This window comes from Eschrichtius robustus, chromosome 16 (assembly GCF_028021215.1).
Source record: "Eschrichtius robustus isolate mEscRob2 chromosome 16, mEscRob2.pri, whole genome shotgun sequence".
Lineage (NCBI taxonomy): Eukaryota > Metazoa > Chordata > Mammalia > Artiodactyla > Eschrichtiidae > Eschrichtius > Eschrichtius robustus.
In genome coordinates, this window is record NC_090839.1 from 63,025,012 (window position 1) to 63,044,209 (window position 19,198).

The following is a 19,198-nucleotide window of genomic DNA, read 5'->3' on the forward strand; positions in this document are numbered from 1 at the left end:
AACATTAAAAAGCAAACAGCTAATGATAAACATATTTCACAACCATATTTATTACCAAATTAACTCATTTAGACTCTGCTTAGTTATATTCACAGAAACCATATAGCATTTCACGAGCTTCTCTTTCATGGTAGAGTTAAATTAAGCTGTAAGACTTTTAGAATGTTCAGTCTCTAGCTTCTAAATGGTAATTTTAAATGATATGTGTTTTATTTTTAAAAAACATTTTCTGTTGAGGCAGTCTTATTTTTTTAACAACTTTTCAGGCTAAAAAGAAGAAGAAACTTGATTCTGTGATTGATCTAACGAACGAAGGCCTGTCAAACTGCGACACAGGTAAAGGATTTGTCTTTTTCAAGAAAGAGGGAAGGGTAACAACTCAAAATACATTTGACGCATTTATGAAGTTTTTTTGTGTGTGTTAGTGTGTGTATTTAGTAGCTCTATGCAGTTTTATCACGTGTGTAGATTTATGTAACTGCCACCACACTCAAATTATACAACTGTCCTATCACTACAAGGTTCCCTCATGCTACCCCTTTATAGGATGTTTTTTAGAGTTTGCTCCCAGTCCCTAAACCCTGGCAACCACTAATCTGTTCTCCACTATTATAATTATATGTTTTTTCATGGATGTTATATAAATGTGATATAATATGTATCCTTCTGATATTGGCTTCTTTCCCTTAGCTTAATTTCCCCCAAGGGTCATCCAAGTTGTTTAGTAACTATTCCTTTTTATTGCTGAGTAGCATTCCATGGTGTGGATGTGTAATAGTTTATCCATTCGCTCACTGAAAGACATCTGGGTTGCTTGGGACTATTAGAAATCTCTTTTCTACCTGTGAGACACACCTTTTTTCCTTAACCATAGCAATACTGGCTGTGACAGGATGCTAGGGCATAACATGAAAATGCAGAGGGAGAGTGACAGCAGTGCCCTGTTTCTCAGATTTAAACAAAAAGAAGTAAAATAGAGTCTTCTGGGGCTGGTAATCAATCATAAGGTTTCATCTCTTAATTGCACTTGAATGTTTATGGTACTCTTTTGATGAAATATTTGATTCCACTTATTAGCATTAGTAAATTAATATTAAAAATTACTACATTACTATTATTAAAGATTACTACAGGAACTATATAGTCCAGTTCATTCTCCGATCTCAGCTGTGGATCCAAACAAAGGTTGGAACCACTGGAATCTTTAGGCACCCCATGATAGAATCAAAAAACCCTTCAGTTTCCAATTTCATGAAGATTAGAATGAATTAAAAAATGAAATTGGAGTCCGTAATGAAGTATCATTAATGATTAACAATTTTAACATTAATTTTAAGGATTAAGATTACTAAATATTTTTTAAACTACACGATACAGGATTCGAGTTGCAGTAAAATAAAAACACAGATTCATTCAGTGCTTGATAAAATAAGTTACACCTGTAATGCGGTTGAGGGGGGGCTTCACTTTGAAATCGAGCAGTTGGAAAGGTAGATCATGCCAATTCATGATGTTAACTCACGATAATGTGAATGTGAATCTGTCTTGTAAAATGTTCAGTTCTGAATAAGGGTATAGTTAGTCAGATGAAACTTGGACTGTTTCTCATATTCCCAGGCTTGATGAATGGTATCACCAACTCATCCAGTTTCTCAAGCCAGAAGTAAGAGTCACTTTTGACTCATAGATATGCCTCATTCCACTATGTAGTCAGCTTCCAAGCTCATCAGTTGTCTCCCAAAAAGCTAACAGATGTAGTCCATATATTTCCTTATTTCAGAATTCTGTTATCTTTAGTCTATTGCCATAACTTAATAACTAATATTTCTGCCCTAACTTACTGCTTTTTTTAAAATTTTATTTATTTATTTATTTATTTATTTATGGCTGTGTTGGGTCTTCGTTTCTGTGCGAGGGCTTTCTCCAGTTGCGGCAAGCGGGGGCCACTCTTCATCGCGGTGCGCGGGCCTCTCACCGTCGCGGCCCCTCCTGCTGCGGAGCACAGGCTCCAGACACGCAGGCTCAGTAATTGTGGCTCACGGGCCTAGTTGCTCCGCGGCATGTGGGATCCTCCCAGACCAGGGCTCGAACCCGTGTGCCCTGCATTGGCGGGCAGACTCTCAACCACTGCGCCACCAGGGAAGCCCTAACTTACTGCTTTTAATGAATCTTCTAAGTTGACACTAAAATATGATTTCATTATAGAAATCTGGTTATGTTTTTGTCTTTAGGATAAAATCCAAATTCTTTAACAAGATATACAAAATTCTTAATGACTTAGACCCTGAAAACGTTTCTAGGTTTATCTTCTACAGATTCCTTACCTCTTCCTTAATGGCTTCTCAGTAGGTAGTGCTTCTTCTCTCCTTGCCATCACCACATATCCTGTTCTCTTTGCCAGGAATGCTCTCCCCTCTGTACCTCCCCAGGCTTGTCTGATGACCCAACTTCTCATCCTTCAATATTCAGTTTAGACACTTGTGACAAACTGTTCTGGCAGAAATTGTCATCTTTGCTCTCCTTACCCTTGGTATTTTGTGCATGCCTATATTATACCTTTATTTTATTGTTTCTGTACATGTCTGTTTTCCTAAAAGGACTTGAAATTCGTTTCAGCAGCATTAATGTCTTTATTAATCTGTATGTTTTCATCTTTTTAGCACAGTGCTTGGCACACAACATACGTTCCAAAAAAAAAAGGTTGAATTAATGCAGATTTTCTACTAAATAGTTTTAAAAGAAATGTAAATTTATATACTGTGAATGGGAGTGTAAATTAACCTTTCTGGAAGACATTCTGTCAATATCAAAACTTTACAAATATGCAAGCCTTGTGACTCAATTCTTTGAATAGTTACCTGAAGAAAATAAAGTATAGGGGAAATATGAAAATGTTTATTGCAGTACTATTCATGAAATATAAAACTTTGGAAGCCCTTAAATTTCTAGGAATAAGGAATTAATTACAAAAATTAGATTTATATGGTACAACCATATTCAACCATTAAAAATAATGTTGAGGAAGTATATGTATTGATGTAAACATGTTAATAATATAACAAGAGAAGTTATAAAAGTATATATGTAGAGTCATGGTGGAGTAAATGGGCTCAGACTTAACTTTTCTTCAGTAAACAAGTAGAAGACTAAACAAGATATAAGAAAAAAATTTTTAGATATTGCAGTACAGGACTGCAGTCCCTGAGAGACGGGAAATGCATGAGATGAGCCCTATGGGCTGCCCCAGCTTTCTTCCTAGATTGCGGTGCACTGATGGAGATCCCAAGCAGAGAATGGCTGTCTTGCTGAGGTAAGAGAGATTGGCATTCAGAGAGGCTGAGGCAACTGGAATGAGGGGAAGAGTACTATCAGATGAGGAAGCCACTCAGAGAAAGAGCTCCAAGAGGTTAGCATAGGAGTCCTTTTGAGTCTTTGCTGAAATATTAAGTCACACATGCAGAGTGAAATTGCATGAGTCTGGGCAAAGAATGACCAAGGACCTTTACACTAAACAATTTCCAGAGCTCAAACAGCAGTGGGAAATGTTTCAGGTCTGACCAGCCATCATGGTAGATTCTTACTGAATATACGGGTGTAAACTCATCTTAGAGCAAAGGCAACTCTAGCATTGCCCTAATAAAACCGAACTCAGAATTCAACTCACAACCATGTAAAATTCATAATATCCATCATCCAATTTTAAAAAGTCACTCGAGATATGAGGAAGAAAAATGGAATCCATAACCAGGAGAAAAATCAGTCAAAAGAAACAAACTTAGAAATGACAGATGACAGAATTAACAGACAAGGACCTTAAAAGAACTGATAGAAGTACACTCAGAGATTTAAAGGAAAACATGAACATAATAAGAGAAATAAAAGATATAAAAGAGAACCAAATGAAATAAAAATACTTGAAGTTCAGTGGATGGAATAAATAGCTTATTAAACACCAGAGAAAGAAAAACAAGTTGGTATACTGGGATAAATAGTACCTGACCATATAATTTGGAAAGAAGCTATACAAATTAAAGAAAGAATATGAAAAGAAAAGAAAAAAGACTGGGAAAAAGGAATCAGACCTTTAGTAAACTGTGGGACAATATCAAGTGGTCTAAGATAGATGTATGGTCAAAAGTTTTACAAATTTAATGAAAAGTACGAGCCCACCATAACCAAGAACTTCAGTACTCTGCATGCAGGATAAATACAAAGAAAACCATATCAAGGAACATCATAATCAGTTCCTGAAAACCAGTGATTAACAGCAACAACTTTAGAGCAATCAGAAAGACACCATATATATAGGATATATAGGGAAGAACAAGGAATGCACAGTTTTCTCAATTGGAACTATGCAAAACAAATCAAATGGCATTATTAAAAGGCTGGGGGGAAATAACTGTCAACCTAGAATTCTATATCCAGCTAATATATCTTACAAACATGAAAGCAAAATTAAGACTTCTGTTTATTAAGATAAACAAAAGTTGTTGCCAGCAGACCTTCACTGTCAAAAATAAAGGAAGTTCTTCAAGCAAAGGGAAAATATCAGATGGAAAGTGGATCTACACAGAGGAATGTAACAGTATGTTGTGGAGTTTATAATTTATGTAGACGCTAATGTATGCCAACAGTAGTGTGAAAGATGGTCAGAGGAATGGAAGTATGCTGGCTATAAGGGTGTTACATCATGAGTAGTATAATGTTACTTGAGGATAGACTATACGTTATTAAAGATACTAGATACGTACATACGGCAGTGCCTAGAGCAATATTTTTTTAAGTGTAAGTATGGCTGATAGACCAATGGTGGAGGTAAAATGGAATTTTTAAAATACTCAATCCAAGAGAAGGTGCAAAGAACAAATGACACTAGAGAACAAATTACAGGATGGTAGATTTAAACCCAACCATATTGATAGCTAGAATAAGTATAGAAGGGTCTAAACACTCCATTAAAAAGCACACATTGGGCTTTCCTGGTGGCACAGTGGTTGAGAGTCTGCCTGCCAATGCAGGGGACACAGGTTCGAGCCCTGGTCTGGGAAGATCCCGCATGTCGCGGAGTGGCTGGGCCCATGAGCCACAATTACTGAGCCTGCGTGTCTGGAGCCTGTGCTCCGCAACGGGAGAGGCCGCTACAGTGAGAGGCCCGCACACCGTGATGAGGAGTGGCCCCCGCTCGCCGCAACTGGAGAAAGCCCTCGCGCAGAAACGAAGACCCAACACAGCCAAAAATAAATTAATTAATTAAAAAAAAAATTCTATGAGAACAAAGTTTAAAAAAAAAAAATAAGCACACATTGTTGGACTGGATAACAAAACAAGACCCAACTATGTGACAACTACATGATGTACGTTAAATATAAATATATGGATAGGTTAAAGTTAAAAGGATGTAAGAAGATAAGCCATGCAAAAACATACAAACACTAATCATAAGAAAGCTAGAGTGACTATATTATTATCAGATAGACTTCAGAACAAGAAATATTACCAGGGATAAAGAAGGCTGTTTCATAACAGTAAAGCAATCATTTCATCAGAAAGACACACTAAACCTACGTTTATGCATATAATAGTAGAACTTCAAAATTCCTGATATAAAAACTGATCGGACTGAAATTATAAGTGGACAAACAATTATAATTGGAGGTTCCAACACTCCCTTCTCAGTAATCGATATAATATGTAGTCAGTAAAGTTTTGGAAGCCTGGGCAATACTATCAACCAACTTAACCTACTTGACATTTATAGAACACTCAAACCCAGCCACAGAAGAATACACATTCATTTTAAGTGCATATGAAACATATCAGGTTCTGGACCATAAAACTAGTCTCACTATATGTAAAAGTTTAGAGAACATACTCTGTATGATTACAGATACAATTAAATTAGTAATAACAGAAAGCTAGTTGGGAAATCCCTAGATATTTGGAAGCTAAAGATTACATTTCTAGATAACCCATGAGTCAAAGAAGAAATCAAAAGGAAAGTTTAAAAATATTTTGAACTGAATGAAAATGAAAACACAGCATATCAAAATCTGAGGAATGCAGCTAAAGCCGCGCTTAGAAGGCAGTTGCTAGCATTAAATGTTTATAGTAGGAAAAATGGAAAGTCTAAAATGAATAATCTAAAATTCTGCATTAAGATGCTAGGATAAAAAGAACAAATTAAACCCAGAGCAAGTAGATGACACTTCACTAGAGAAGATATGGGGATGGCAAATAAACACAAGACATCCTCAACATTGTTATTCATTAGAGAAGTTAAGACCACAATGAGATACCACAACACATCCACTAAAATGGCTAAAATGAAAACAACTGAAAATATACAAAGTGTCGGTGAGGATGTGGAGTGACCTGGAATTCTCATGTTTTGCTGGTAGGAGTGTAAAATGGTGAAACCACTTTGGAAGTGGTCTGGCAGTTTCTCAAAACATTAGCTATACTCTTAGCAAATGACACTATTATTCCACCTTTAGGTATTTATCCAAGACAAATGAAAACCTACATCTACACAAAGACTTTTACACAAATGTTCATAGCAACTTTATTCATAATAGCACTGAACTATAAACAGTCCAAATGTCCATCAATAGCTAAATAGGTTGTGGCATATCTATCTCTACAGCTAAGTACTACTCAACAATAAAAATGAACAAAATATTATTATATGCAACAACATTGATGAATCTCAGAAACAAATGTTGGGCAAAAGAATTGTACATACTGTGTGATTTGCTTTATGTCAAATTCTAGAAAAGGCCAATCTAATCTTTAGTGACAACAGACCTGTGGTTTCATGGGGCCAGCGGTAAGAGAGGGATTGAGAATGTTACGAAGACCAAGTTCATACTGCTCGCTGCACAACAGGCCAATAAATCGAGAGATGAGTTGTTGGGTCAAGGAATGGAGAAGATGGTGGACTAGTGTCCCAAAGAACCATCTTCTCCGAATTAGAATTCAGGCTCCTTTTATACTTAAAAGAGGAAGGGTGTGTGGGTGGTTGCTGCAAACTTCTTGGGGCTGGAATCCTTTTTTCTTGGCAGCTAGCTGTCCACGTAGGTCATTTCACAATGTTGCTATAAACCTCCAACAAGACAAATGTTATTGTCTGTTCTACAACTTTTTATCTCTATTTAAATGGATAAGTATTATACCTTTTAAGGTCAGGGCCTTGAGAATGAGCTATCCTGTGTATTTCAGGCTACCGGCAACATTTTTAACTTGTAGCAAAAGCAATAGAATACAAAGGTTAAAGTAAAACAAACAGATCCAATGTGGAGTCAGATTTGTTCTTCCATATTACCAGAAGGGACACTATTTGGGGTAATAAAAACATTCTGTCTTGATTTTGGTGGTGGTATCACAACTGTACATTTGTCAAAACCCAAAGAATGGCACATTTAAAATGGGTACATTTGGGGGACTTCCCTGGTGGTCCAGTGGTTAAGACTTCACCTTCCAATGCAGGGGGTGTGGGTTCGATCTCTGGTTGGGGAGCTAAGATCCCACATGCCTTGGGGCCAAAAAACCAAAACATAAAACAGAAGCAATATTGTAACAAATTCAATAAAGACTTTAAAAATGGTCCACATCATGGAAGCAACCTAAGTGTCCATCGACAGATGAATGGATAAAGATGTGGCACATATATACAATGGAATATTAGCCATAAAAAGAAACGAAATTGAGTTATTTGTAGTGAGGTGGATGGACCTAGAGTCTGATACAGAGTGAAGTAAGTCAGAAAGAGAAAAACAAATACCGCATGCTAACACATATATATGGAATCTAAAAAAAAACAAAAAATGGTTCTGAAGAAATTAGGGGCAAGACAGGAATAAAGATGCAGACGTAGAGAGTGAACTTGAGGACATGGGGAGGGGGAAGGGTAAGCTGTGACAAAGTGAGAGAGTGGCATGGACATATATACACTACCAAATGTAAAATAGCTAGCTAGTGGGAAGCAGCCACATAGCACAGGGAGATCAGCTCGTTGCTTTGTGTCCACCTAGAGGGCTGGGATAGGGAGGGTGGGAGGGAGACAAAAGAGGGAGGAGATATGGGGATATATGTATATGTATAGCTGACTCACTTTGTTATACAGCAGAAACTAACACACCATTGTAAAGCAATTATACTCCAATAAAGATGTTTAAAAAAAAAAAGGTCCACACCAAAAAAATCTAAAAAAATAAAATGGGTACATTTTATTGTATGTAAGTTATATCTGAATAGTTAATTTTTAAATACAAACTTTAAAAATCATGTCTATAATGTAAGTATTTACATAAGTGAACGTGCGTCTACATGTGCATATACATGCAGCAAAGGATCTGAAAGGTCAAACACCGAAGTGGTAAGTTGAGACCAGAGGCCACAATTCTCACATAGCAGTTTAATGAGGAGGAACCTTAAAATAATCGGGTACTGGCTCCTGTTGCTTTGAGAATACAAAGTGCTAAAGTAACCATTCCTGGGACTTCCCTGGTGGTGCAGTGGTTAAGAATCCACCTGCCAATGCTGGGGACACGGGTTTGATCCCTGGTCCGGGAAGATCCCACATTGCCGCGGAGCAACTAAGCCTGTGCACCACAACTACTGAGCCTGTGTTCTAGAGCCCGTGTGTCACAACTACTGAGCCCACGTGCTGCAGCTACTGAAGCCTGCGCGCCTAGAGCCTGTGCTTCACAACAAGAGAAGCCACCGTAATGAGAAGCCCGCGCACCACAACAAAGAGTAGCCCCCACTCGCTGCAGCTAGAGAAAGCCTGCGTGCAGCAACCAAGACCCAACACAGCCAAAAAAATAAAAATTTTAAAAATGTAACAATTACTCATTTTTATATAGATAAGGATAAAAGCTGCAGAGTATTTACAAGACATTAACATTGGTGACACAAAGGATCTAAACGTAAACTGGTTTGGGATAAAAGTCCTGTTTTGTCTCTCATCATAAAGTTGAGTTTCTGTCTTAGCCTGTTTTAATTTGCCAAGGGCTTGTTGACTTACTACCTTGAAAGAAGGAATGTTAGTTATGGGAAGTTATATCTATTAGAATTTTTTTTGTATGAAACTGTTCACTTGAAAATTTAAAGGAGGTTATTTGTATCAGCTCTTGTGCATTGATTAACCTGCAGATTATGATTTCACAAATCTAGGTCTAATTAACAAACCAGTTTAAAAGGGTGTATAGATTCTCTTATAATTTGTAATTTTTAAAATTTATTTTTTATACAGCAGGTTCTTATTAGTTATCTGTTTTATACATGTTAGTGTATATATGTCAATCCCAATCTCCCAGTTCATCCCACCAGCACCCCCCCCACTTTCCCCCCTTGGTGTCCATAGGTTTGTTCTCTACATCTGTGTCTCTATTTCTGTCTTGCAAACAGGTTCATCTGTACCATTTTTCTAGATTCCACATATATGCGTTAATATATGATATTTGTTTTTCTCTTTCTGACTTACTTCACTCTGTATGACAGTCTCTAGGTCCATCCATGTCTCTACAAATGACCCAATTTCATTCCTTTTTATGGCTGAGTAATATTCCATTGTATATATGTACCACATCTTCTTTATCCATTCATCTGTTGATGGGCATTTAGGTTGCTTCTGTGACCTGGGATTGCTGGGTCATATGGTAATTCTATTTTTAGTTTTTTAAGGAACCTCCATATTGTTCTCCATAGTGGCTCTATCAATTTACATTCCCACCAACAGTGCAAGAGGGTTCCCTTTCCTCCACACCCTCTCCAGCATTTGTTGTTCGTAGATTTTCTGATGATGCCCATTCTAACTGGTGGAGGTGATACCTCACTGTAGTTTTGATTTGCATTTCTCTAATGATTAGTGATGTTGAGCAGCTTTTCATGTGCCTCTTGGCCATCTGTATGTCTTCTTTGAAGAGATGTCTATTTAGGTCTTCTGCCCATTTTTTTATTGGGTTGTTTGTTTTTTTAACATTGAGCTGCATGAGCTGTTTATATATTTTGGAGATTAATCCTTCGTCCGTTGGTTCGTTTTCAAATATTTTCTCCTACTCTGAGGGTTGTCTTTTCATTTTGTTTATAGTTCCCTTTGCTGTGCAAAAGCTTTTAAGTTTCATTAGGTCCCATTTGTTTATTTTTGTTTTTATTTCCATTACTCTAGGAAGTGGGTCAAAAAAGATCTTGCCGTGATTTATGTCAAAGAGTGTTCTTCCTATGTTTTCCTCTAAGAGTTTTATAGTGTCCAGTCTTACATTTAGGTCTTTAATCCATTTTGAGTTTATTTTTGTGTATGGTGTTAGGCAGTGTTCTAATTTCATTCTTTTACATGTAGCTGTCCAGTTTTCCCAGCACCACTTATTGAAGAGGCTGTCTTTTCTCAGTTGTATATCCTTGCCTCCTTTGTCATAGATGAGTTGACCATCGGTGCGTGGGTTTATCTCTGGGCTTTCTATCCTGTTCCATTGAACTATATTTCTGTTTTTGTGCCAGTACCATATTGTCTTGATTACTGTAGCTTTGTAGTATAATCTGAAGTCAGGGAGTCTGATTCCTCCTGCTACATTTTATTCCCTCAAGACTGCTTTGGCTATTCAGGGTCCTTTGTGTCTCCATACACATTTTAAGATTTTTTGTTCTAGTTCTGTAAAAAATGTCACTGGTAATTTGATAGGGATTGCATTGATTCTGTAGATTGCTTTGAGTAGTATAGTCATTTTCACACTATTGATTCTTCCAATCCAAGCACATGGTATATAGCTCTCCATCTGTTTGTGTCATCTTTGATTTCTTTCATCAGTGTCTTATAGTTTTCTGAGTACAGGTCTTTTACCTCCTTAGGTAGGTTTATTCCTAGGTATTTTATCCTTTTTGTTGCAATGGTGAACGGGATTGTTTCCTTAATTTCTCTTTCTGATCTCTTGTTGTTAGTGTATAGGAATGCAAGAGATTTCTTTGCATTAATTTTGTATCCTGCAACTTTACCAAATTCATTGATTAGCTCTAGTAGTTTTCTGGTGGCATCATTAGGATTCTCTATGTTAGTATCATGTCATCTGCAGGCAGTGACAGTTTTACTTTTTTCTTCCAATTTGTATTCCTTTTATTTATTTTTCTTCTCTGATTGCTGTGTCTAGGACTTCCAAAACTATGTTGAATAATAGTGGCAAGAGTGGACATACATTTCTTGTTCCTCATCTTAGAGGAAATGCTTTCAGTTTTTCACCACTGAGAATGACGTTTGCTGTGGGTTTGTTGTATATGGCCTTTATTATGTTGAGTTTCCTTCTATGCCCACTTTCTGGAGAGTTTTTATCATAAATGGGTGTTGAATTTTGTCAAAAGCTTTTTCTGCATCTATTGAGATCATATGGTTTTTATTCAATTTGTTAATATGGTGTATCACACTGGTTGATATGCCTATATTGAAGAATCCTTGCATCCCTGCGATAAATCCCACTTGATCGTGGTGTATGATCCTTTTAATTTGTTGTTGGATTCTGTTTGCTAGTGTTTTGTTGAGGATTTTTGCATCTGTGTTCATCAGTGATATTGGTCTGTAATTTTCCTTTTTTGTAGTATCTCTGGTTTTGGTATCAGGGTGATGGTGGCCTTGTAGAATGAGTTTGGGAGTGTTCCTTCCCCTGCAGTTTTTTGGAAGAGTTTGAGAAGGATGGGTCTTAGCTCTTCTCTAAATGTTGGATAGAATTCACCTGTGAAGCCATCTGGTCCTGGACAGTCCTGGACTTTGGTTTGTTGGAAGAGTTTTAATCACAGTTTCAATTTCATTACTTGTGATTGGTCTGTTCATATTTTCTAGTTCTTCCTGGTTCGGTTGTGGAAGGTTATATCTTTCTAAGAATTTGTCCATTTCTTCCACGTTGTCCATTTTATTGGCATAGAGTTGCTTGTAATAGTCGCTTATGATGCTTTATATTTCTGCGATGTCCGTTGTAACTTCTCCTTTTTCATTTCTAATTTTATTGATTTGAGTCCTCTCCCTCTTTTTCTTGTTGAGTCTGGCTAAAGGTTTATCAATTTTATTTATCTTCTCAAAGAACCAGCTTTTAGTTTTATTGATCTTTGCTATTGTTTTCTTTGTTTCTATTTCATTTATTTCTGCTCTGATCTTTATGATTTCTTTCCTTCTACTAATTTTGTGTTTTGTTTGTTCTTCTTTCTCTAGTTCCTTTAGGTGTAAGGTTAGATTGAGATTTTTTCTTGTTTCTTGAGGTAGGATTGTATTGCTATAAACTTCCCTCTTAGAACTGCTTTTGCTGCATCCCATAGGTTTTGGATCGTCATGTTTTCATTGTCATTTGTCTCTAGGTATTTTTTGATTTCCTCTTTGATTTCTTCAGTGATCTCTTGGTTATTTAGTAACGTATTGTTTAGCCTCCATGTGTTTGTGTTATTTTACGTTTTTTTCCCTGTAATTTATTTCTAATCTCAAAGCATTGTGGTTGGAAAAGATGTTTGGTATGATTTCAGTTTTCTTAAATTTACCGAGCCTTGATTTGTGACCCAAGATGTGATCTATCCTGGAGAATGTTCCGTGCGCACTTGAGAAGAAAGTGTAATCTGCTGTTTTTGGATGGAATGTCCTATAAATATCAATTAAATCTATCTGGTCTAATGTGTCATGTAAAGCTTGTGTTTCCTTATTAATTTTCTGTCTGGATTATCTGTCCATTGGTGTAAGTGAGGTGTTAAAGTCCCTCACTATTATTGTGTTACTGTCAATTTCCTCTTTTATAGGTGTTAGCAGTTGCCTTATGTATTGAGGTGCTCCTATGTTGGGTGCATATATATTTATAATTGTTATATCTTCTTCTTGGATTAATCCCTTGATCGTTATGTAGTGTCCTTCCTTGTCGCTTGTAACATTCTTTATTTTAAAGTCTGTTTTATCTGATATGAGTATTGCTGCTCCAGCTTTCTTTTGATTTCCATTTGCATGGAATATCTTTTTCCATCCCCTCACTTTCAGTCTGTATGTGTCCCTAGGTCTGAAGTGGGTCTCTTGTAGACAGCATATATATGGGTCTTGTTTTTGTATCCATTCAGTGACCCTGTGTCTTTTGGTTGGAGCATTTAATCCATTCACGTTTAAGGTAATTATTGATATGTATGTTCCTATTACCATTTTCTTAATTGTTATGGGTTTGTTTTTGTAGGTCCTTTTCTTCTCTTGTGTTTCCCACTTAGAGAAGTTCCTTTAGCATTTGTTGTAGAGCTGGTTTGGTGGTGCTGAATTCTCTTAGCTTTTGCTTGTCTGTAAAGCTTTTGATTTCTCCATCGAATCTGAAAGAGATCCTAGCCGGGTAGAGTAATCTTGGTTGTAGGTTCTTCCCTTTCATCACTTTAAATATATCATGCCACTCCCTTTTGGCTTGTAGAGTTTCTGCTGAGAAATCAGCTGTTAACCTTATGGGAGTTCCCTTGTATGTTATTTGTCATTTTTCCCTTGTTGCTTTCAATAATTTTTCTTTGTCTTTAATTTTTGTCAGTTTGATTACTATGTGTCTCAGCATGTTTCTCCTTGGGTCTATCCTGCCTGGGACTCTCTGTGCTTCCTGGACTTGGGTGGCTATTTCCTTTCCCATGTTAGGGAAGTTTTCGAATGTAATCTCTTCAAACAGTTTCTCGGGTCCTTTCTGTCTTCTCCTTCTGGGACCCCTATAATGCGAATGTTGGTGCATTTAATGTTGTCCCAGAGGTCTCTTAGGCTGTCTTCATTTCTTTTCATTCTTTTTTCTTTATTTTGTTCCATGGCAGTGAATTCCACCATTCGTCTCCCAGGTCACTTATCTGTTCTTCTGCCTCAGTTATTCTGCTATTGATTCTTTCTAGTTTATTTTTCATTTCACTTATTGTATTGTTCATCTCTGTTTGTTTGTTCTTTAATTCTTCTAGGTCTTTGTTAAACGTTTCTTGCATCTTCTCGATCTTTGCCTCCATTCTTATTCCGAGGTCCTGGATCATCTTCACTCTCATTATTCTGAATTCTTTTTCTGGAAGGTTGCCTATCTCCACTTCATTTAGTTGTTTTTCTGGGGTTTTATCTTGTTTCTTCATCTGGTACATAGTCCTCTGCCTTTTCGTTTTGTCTGTCTTTCTGTGAATATGGTTTTCGTTCCACAGGCTGCTGAATTGTAATTCTTCTTTCTTCTGCTGTCTGCCCTCTGGTGGATGAGGCTATCTAAGAGGCTTGTGCAAGCTTCCTGATGGAAGGGGCTGGTGGTGGGTAGAGCTGGGTGTTGCTCTGGTGGGCAGAGCTCAGTAAAACTTTAATCTGCTTGTCTGCTGATGGGTGGGGCCGGGTTTCCTCACTGTTGGTTGTTTGTCCTGAGGCAACCCAGCACTGGAGCCTACCCGGCTCTTTGATGGGGCTAATGGTGGACTCTGGGAGGGCTCATGCCAAGGAGTATTTCCCAGAACTTCTGCTGCCAGTGTCCTTGTCCCCACGGTGAGCCACAGCCACCCCCCGCCTCTCCAGGAGACCCTTCAACACTAGCAGGTAGGTCTAGTTCAGTCTTCTGTGGGGTCACTGCTCCTTCCCCTGGGTCCTGATGTGCACACTACTTTGTGTGTGCCCTCCAAGAGGGGAGTCTCTGTTTCCCCCAGTCCTGTTGAAGTTCTGCAGTCAAATCCCACTAGCCTTCAAAGTCTGATTCTCTAGGAATTCCTCCTCCCATTGCCGGACCCCCAGGTTGGGAAGCCTGACGTGGGGCTCAGAACCTTCACTCCAGTGGGTGGTCTCCTGTGGTATAATTGTCCTCCAGTTTGTGAGTCACCCACCCAGCGGTTATGAGATTTGATTTTATTGTGATCGCGCCCCTCCTACCGTCTCATTGTGGCTTCTCCTTTGTCTTTGGATGTGGGGTATCTTTTTTGGTGAGTTCCAGTGTCTCTCTGTCGATGAGTGTTCAGCAGTTAGTTGTGATTCCGCTGCTCTCGCAAGAGGGAGTGAGCACACATCCTTCTACCCTGCCATCTTGAACCAATCTCTCATGCATCGATTCTCTTACAATTAAAAGCGTAAAATCATTACCTTTACAAAAATGTTTTTTAACACCAGTAAATAAAGCGATTAATAAGTTATCTTTGAAACACAGTGCAGAATTTAATTATCCTTGTCAGTTAAAAGAAAAATACAAATAAAAAATTTTATTGGGGGAGATTCATAAAGTATGTTAAACAGTTATATCACTGCACACACAGTGGATTAAAAATGATTTTTGCTGCTTGTTAGATATGTTCAAACTTCTGAAATTTTTAGCTGTCTGGCCCTATTACTTTCCAACATGGAGCCCCTTTTCTTACCACCCCCATGATACTTTCCCCAGTTGTCCTCAAACCATTCTTGCACCTACTAAACCTTCTTTCTCTCCCTCACACCCACATTTTCTCTATTTTCCTCCTTTTCTTCTTCTAACCATCTCTCTTTCTTCCATTCTCTCTTCTGTCTCTCCTCCCTCCCCCTCCCTTTCAACAGTCCACAATTGATGTCTAATTCCCTCTAGGCTACCATGAGATACCTCCAACCCCAGCCTGCATGAGTTTTAGTTTGAATGCCCAGGCCTTGTTGGTATCACACATTCTTATAGGATTGTAAACAGTTCTGTGTTTGCAAACATCCTTGTTGACCTAACAGAACAAAATCTGCCTCTGAGACTGCTAAGCAGGAATTCCCTCTCCCATGGGTAATTTTTCCTAGTTCCCAGTTGCATCATGACATTAGTGTTTACCTTAAGTGAGGAATTTTTGTCACATTAAAGAAAAATTCTCTATATTTGATACATTTGCATATCAAAAGTTGTCTTCTTATTTCACAGTTTTATAATTTTAGTTCACATTTAATTACTACCCAAGATGTAAACTACTGTTTGCTGTAAAGGCTATGGGATTGATTATTGCAGATACATTTTACTTTTAAACCTTCTGTTGTTCACAGAAAGTCCAGTATCCACGCTTGAGTTACCTACGAAAGCTATTTCAATCTCAAAAGAGACAACCCCAGTGGCACAAAATGCAGCCCAGGTACTGATATGAAATGTTCTGTAAGGGATATTCATTCCAAATTGAGTGGAAGTACCCATTTTACTAATAAAGAAACATTTGGGTTACATTTCATCTTAGAAAGCACTATAATATGCTTTTTTAAATGTGCTATTGTGAGTCTACTTATTTACTCAATTAAACTAATTTAATTGAATTTTCCAGAAGCTACAGAATTAAAACAACTACATTTTTTTAGGCCAACAAATTGGAAAAGATTTTTAAGAGTAATAACCATTGTTGATGAAGGTGGATGGAAATGGGTGTTCTCCTACACTCACACTTTTCATGTTTGGGAACACAGGTTTGGAAATGAGATGGAATATTTCTCCAGAATGTCTGGGGCCTAACCCATTCTGGATTAGTGATATTCCAGAGTGTAGAGATCTTAACTCTAAAAGAAGCTTATGCTTGAAAGAAACTGGATCCAGCCTCACGTGTCCTTGAAGCATCCTTTTGTTCTTATGATTTTGATAAATGGATTGAGGAATGGGAAATATACATTGTAGAACTGCAGTTGACCACTTAAAAAAAATCAGACCCCACCGATTCAGCTTGCTAAACTTTTTATAAATGTGTTTTAGGTTCTTGAGTCCTTTGAGCACCTGCCACCTCTCCCAGAACCACCACCACTACTACCCGAACTGGTAGACAAAATCCGAGACACACTTCCTCCCCAGAAGCCTGAGCTCAGAGTAAAACGGGTGCTGAGACCCAGGGGCATTGCCCTGACTTGGAACATAACCAAAATCAATCCCAAGTGTGCCCCCGTGGAAAGCTACCACCTCTTCCTGTGCCATGAGAACCCTAATAATAAGCTGATCTGGAAGAAAATTGGAGAAATTAAAGCTTTTCCACTCCCAATGGCCTGTACTTTATCTCAGTTTTTAGCTTCCAACAAATATTATTTTACTGTCCAGTCAAAAGACATTTTTGGGCGATATGGACCATTTTGTGATATAAAATCTGTTCCTGGGTTTTCTGAAAATCTTACCTAAAAGTATGAAAAGTATTTGATAATTATATATTGTACTACATTTTGTTTTTTCATACTTCAGTTGTTTACAATGTTTCTCTAACGCTATTCGATGTCTTAAAGGGCCAGTTCAGATTGTGAACCCTTTATACGGGGACAGTCCTCTTCCCTATGTTGTAAGTGGCCTGTAGTTTCATGAATTTCTGATTTGCATTCAATAAATACTTCCAATGGATATGTTCTAAGAAATACACTATCATGGACCCATGTCGCTAAGCTGTGTTAGGTACAATACGTTTGGTGACTGTGGAGCTACTGCTTCTATCAGAAGCCCTAGGATGTAAGCAACCACCATTTCCTCTCTTGAAAATCAGCTTTTGGTGACCTGCTTGTGGTCAGTATAGGTACGGGAAAATTCAGCTCTTTACTGAGGCCAGATCATCCTTGGGGTGCATCTCCACCAAGATTTTATGAAAATAGATGTCTTCCCATTCTGTTCAAATTCTAAGGGCTATTAATTTGTGCCCCTCCCTACTCCCCTTTTTTTTAGGCCATGTCAATCATTTAGGGAAATAGTCTAGGTTTTCCCGAAATCGGTTTGTATACTTACATACATAATAAAACTAGTTAAACGTTGTGTGCTGTGTACACAAATAATTCAGTATCTCTTGTAAAATAAAAAATTACCCAACCTGCTATTTCAGTTGAGGAAAATGGAGTTGTCTGCCTTAGATTTAAGGCTTTAATTTGCTGATTCCCTAATGAGACCCTTTGCTTATTTCCTGGCTACCATCATTACTTACAACATAACACTAAGGGGCTCCCATAGATGTCCTGCTTACCTCTGTCTGAGGGAACACTGATGTGAGCTGTGGCTCCTACAAGTAGCCCAAGAAACTTGACGGGTGAGCAGACTGGGTAAGTGTAAGTCAGGCCCTGATGGGACAAACCGTGGATAAGTAATACTAGGACACTGAGAAAACAGAAAAATAACTGTTAGTGTGAACGTCTGTTCAAGAGAGGCATTCTTTTCTGGTATATAGTGAAAGTTCAGGCCTCAGAGGCTCTGAGATTTAAAAAATTGAACAGGAATGGCTTTCCTTGGCATTTTGTGAATGCTGTCACATCTTCAGTCATCAATGAAGATGTTATTTTTCAGTCTCCTGTGTCTACCTTTTAAAACACTATGACTGAAAGAGCCAAATTCTGAGCTGAATTTGCAGAGATGAGCCGCCCTCTGTGAGGCCCTGTTTCAGGCTCGGAGCCGTGGAGCGTGTTCTGCAGCACAGGACGAGGCGTCACTTGAGGACACCTGCACCCGTGGGCTGCCGTCAACTAGCCATTCACTCACTAAGCGAAGCCCAAAGCCTTGACGCCACAACAAGACTTCGGTGTGCATCAGCAGAGCGAAACTGCATCCCAACCAGCAGATCTTCTGGAATGTTGGTAGGTACACAAGTCTTAAGCAAAAGAGCTCTTCACAATAGTAGAATGAGGAGGAATGCTGATAGCGAGCAAGCATCTCACAGCTGGTGGCCCAGAAAGCATTAATGTTTCTTGCCTTTTGGAGGGGCAGGAGCAAGGTCTTCAACTGTTAACTGTCAGGGACACCAGAAGAGAAGCGGCCTGAGAACAAGACCCAGGACTGTACAGTTACATAGTACAAGGTGAACCCCCCACCTCCACCCAGGAAACGTTTCATGCGCTTTTGGTGGGAAACCTTTATGCCTCCTTTAAGCAACAGAACCAAACTCTTGATTGATGAGCTAAAATTGAATATATTGAGAAAAGGCTGTGGGGCGGTGCCTGGAATCAGCAGGGAGCTGAGAGACTCTGGCTTGGAAAACAGGAAAGGGGAAAAAAAGATACTTTGCAACAAATTCCCATGAGGATTCAAACCTGGGACAGTTTATGCAATTTATACCCCATAATGATATGTTAAGATATTTTCTGCCCATTTTAAAGATGTGGAAACAGGTCCAGGGAGCTTGGTTGGCTTGCCCGAGTCACAGAGACCCAGCCCATTCACACACGGCACCCTGGTCCTGGGTTCCGGCTGTACACACAGGCTGTGCGGCCTCGTGGGGACAATGGGCAGAACAGAAAGCCTTCCCCACTGTCCTTGCTGCCTTGTGGTTCCAGAATCAAAACCCC

At 38.5% G+C, this 19,198-nt stretch overlaps 1 protein-coding gene across 3 annotated transcripts in view; it reads left to right on the forward strand.

Annotated features, from left to right (window-relative positions):
• The window catches only part of ATF7IP2 (activating transcription factor 7 interacting protein 2), a 59,864-nt gene extending 42,594 nt beyond the window's left edge, over positions 1–17,270 (forward strand). For all 3 annotated transcript variants that reach the window (XM_068566088.1, XM_068566089.1, XM_068566087.1), the window contains 3 exons: positions 267–336; positions 15,965–16,050; positions 16,653–17,270. In XM_068566088.1, the coding sequence (XP_068422189.1) occupies positions 267–336; positions 15,965–16,050; positions 16,653–17,066 (570 nt within the window). In that variant the 3' untranslated portion in view covers positions 17,067–17,270. The remainder of the gene's footprint in view (positions 1–266; positions 337–15,964; positions 16,051–16,652) is intronic.
• The last annotated feature ends 1,928 nt before the right edge of the window (positions 17,271–19,198 follow it).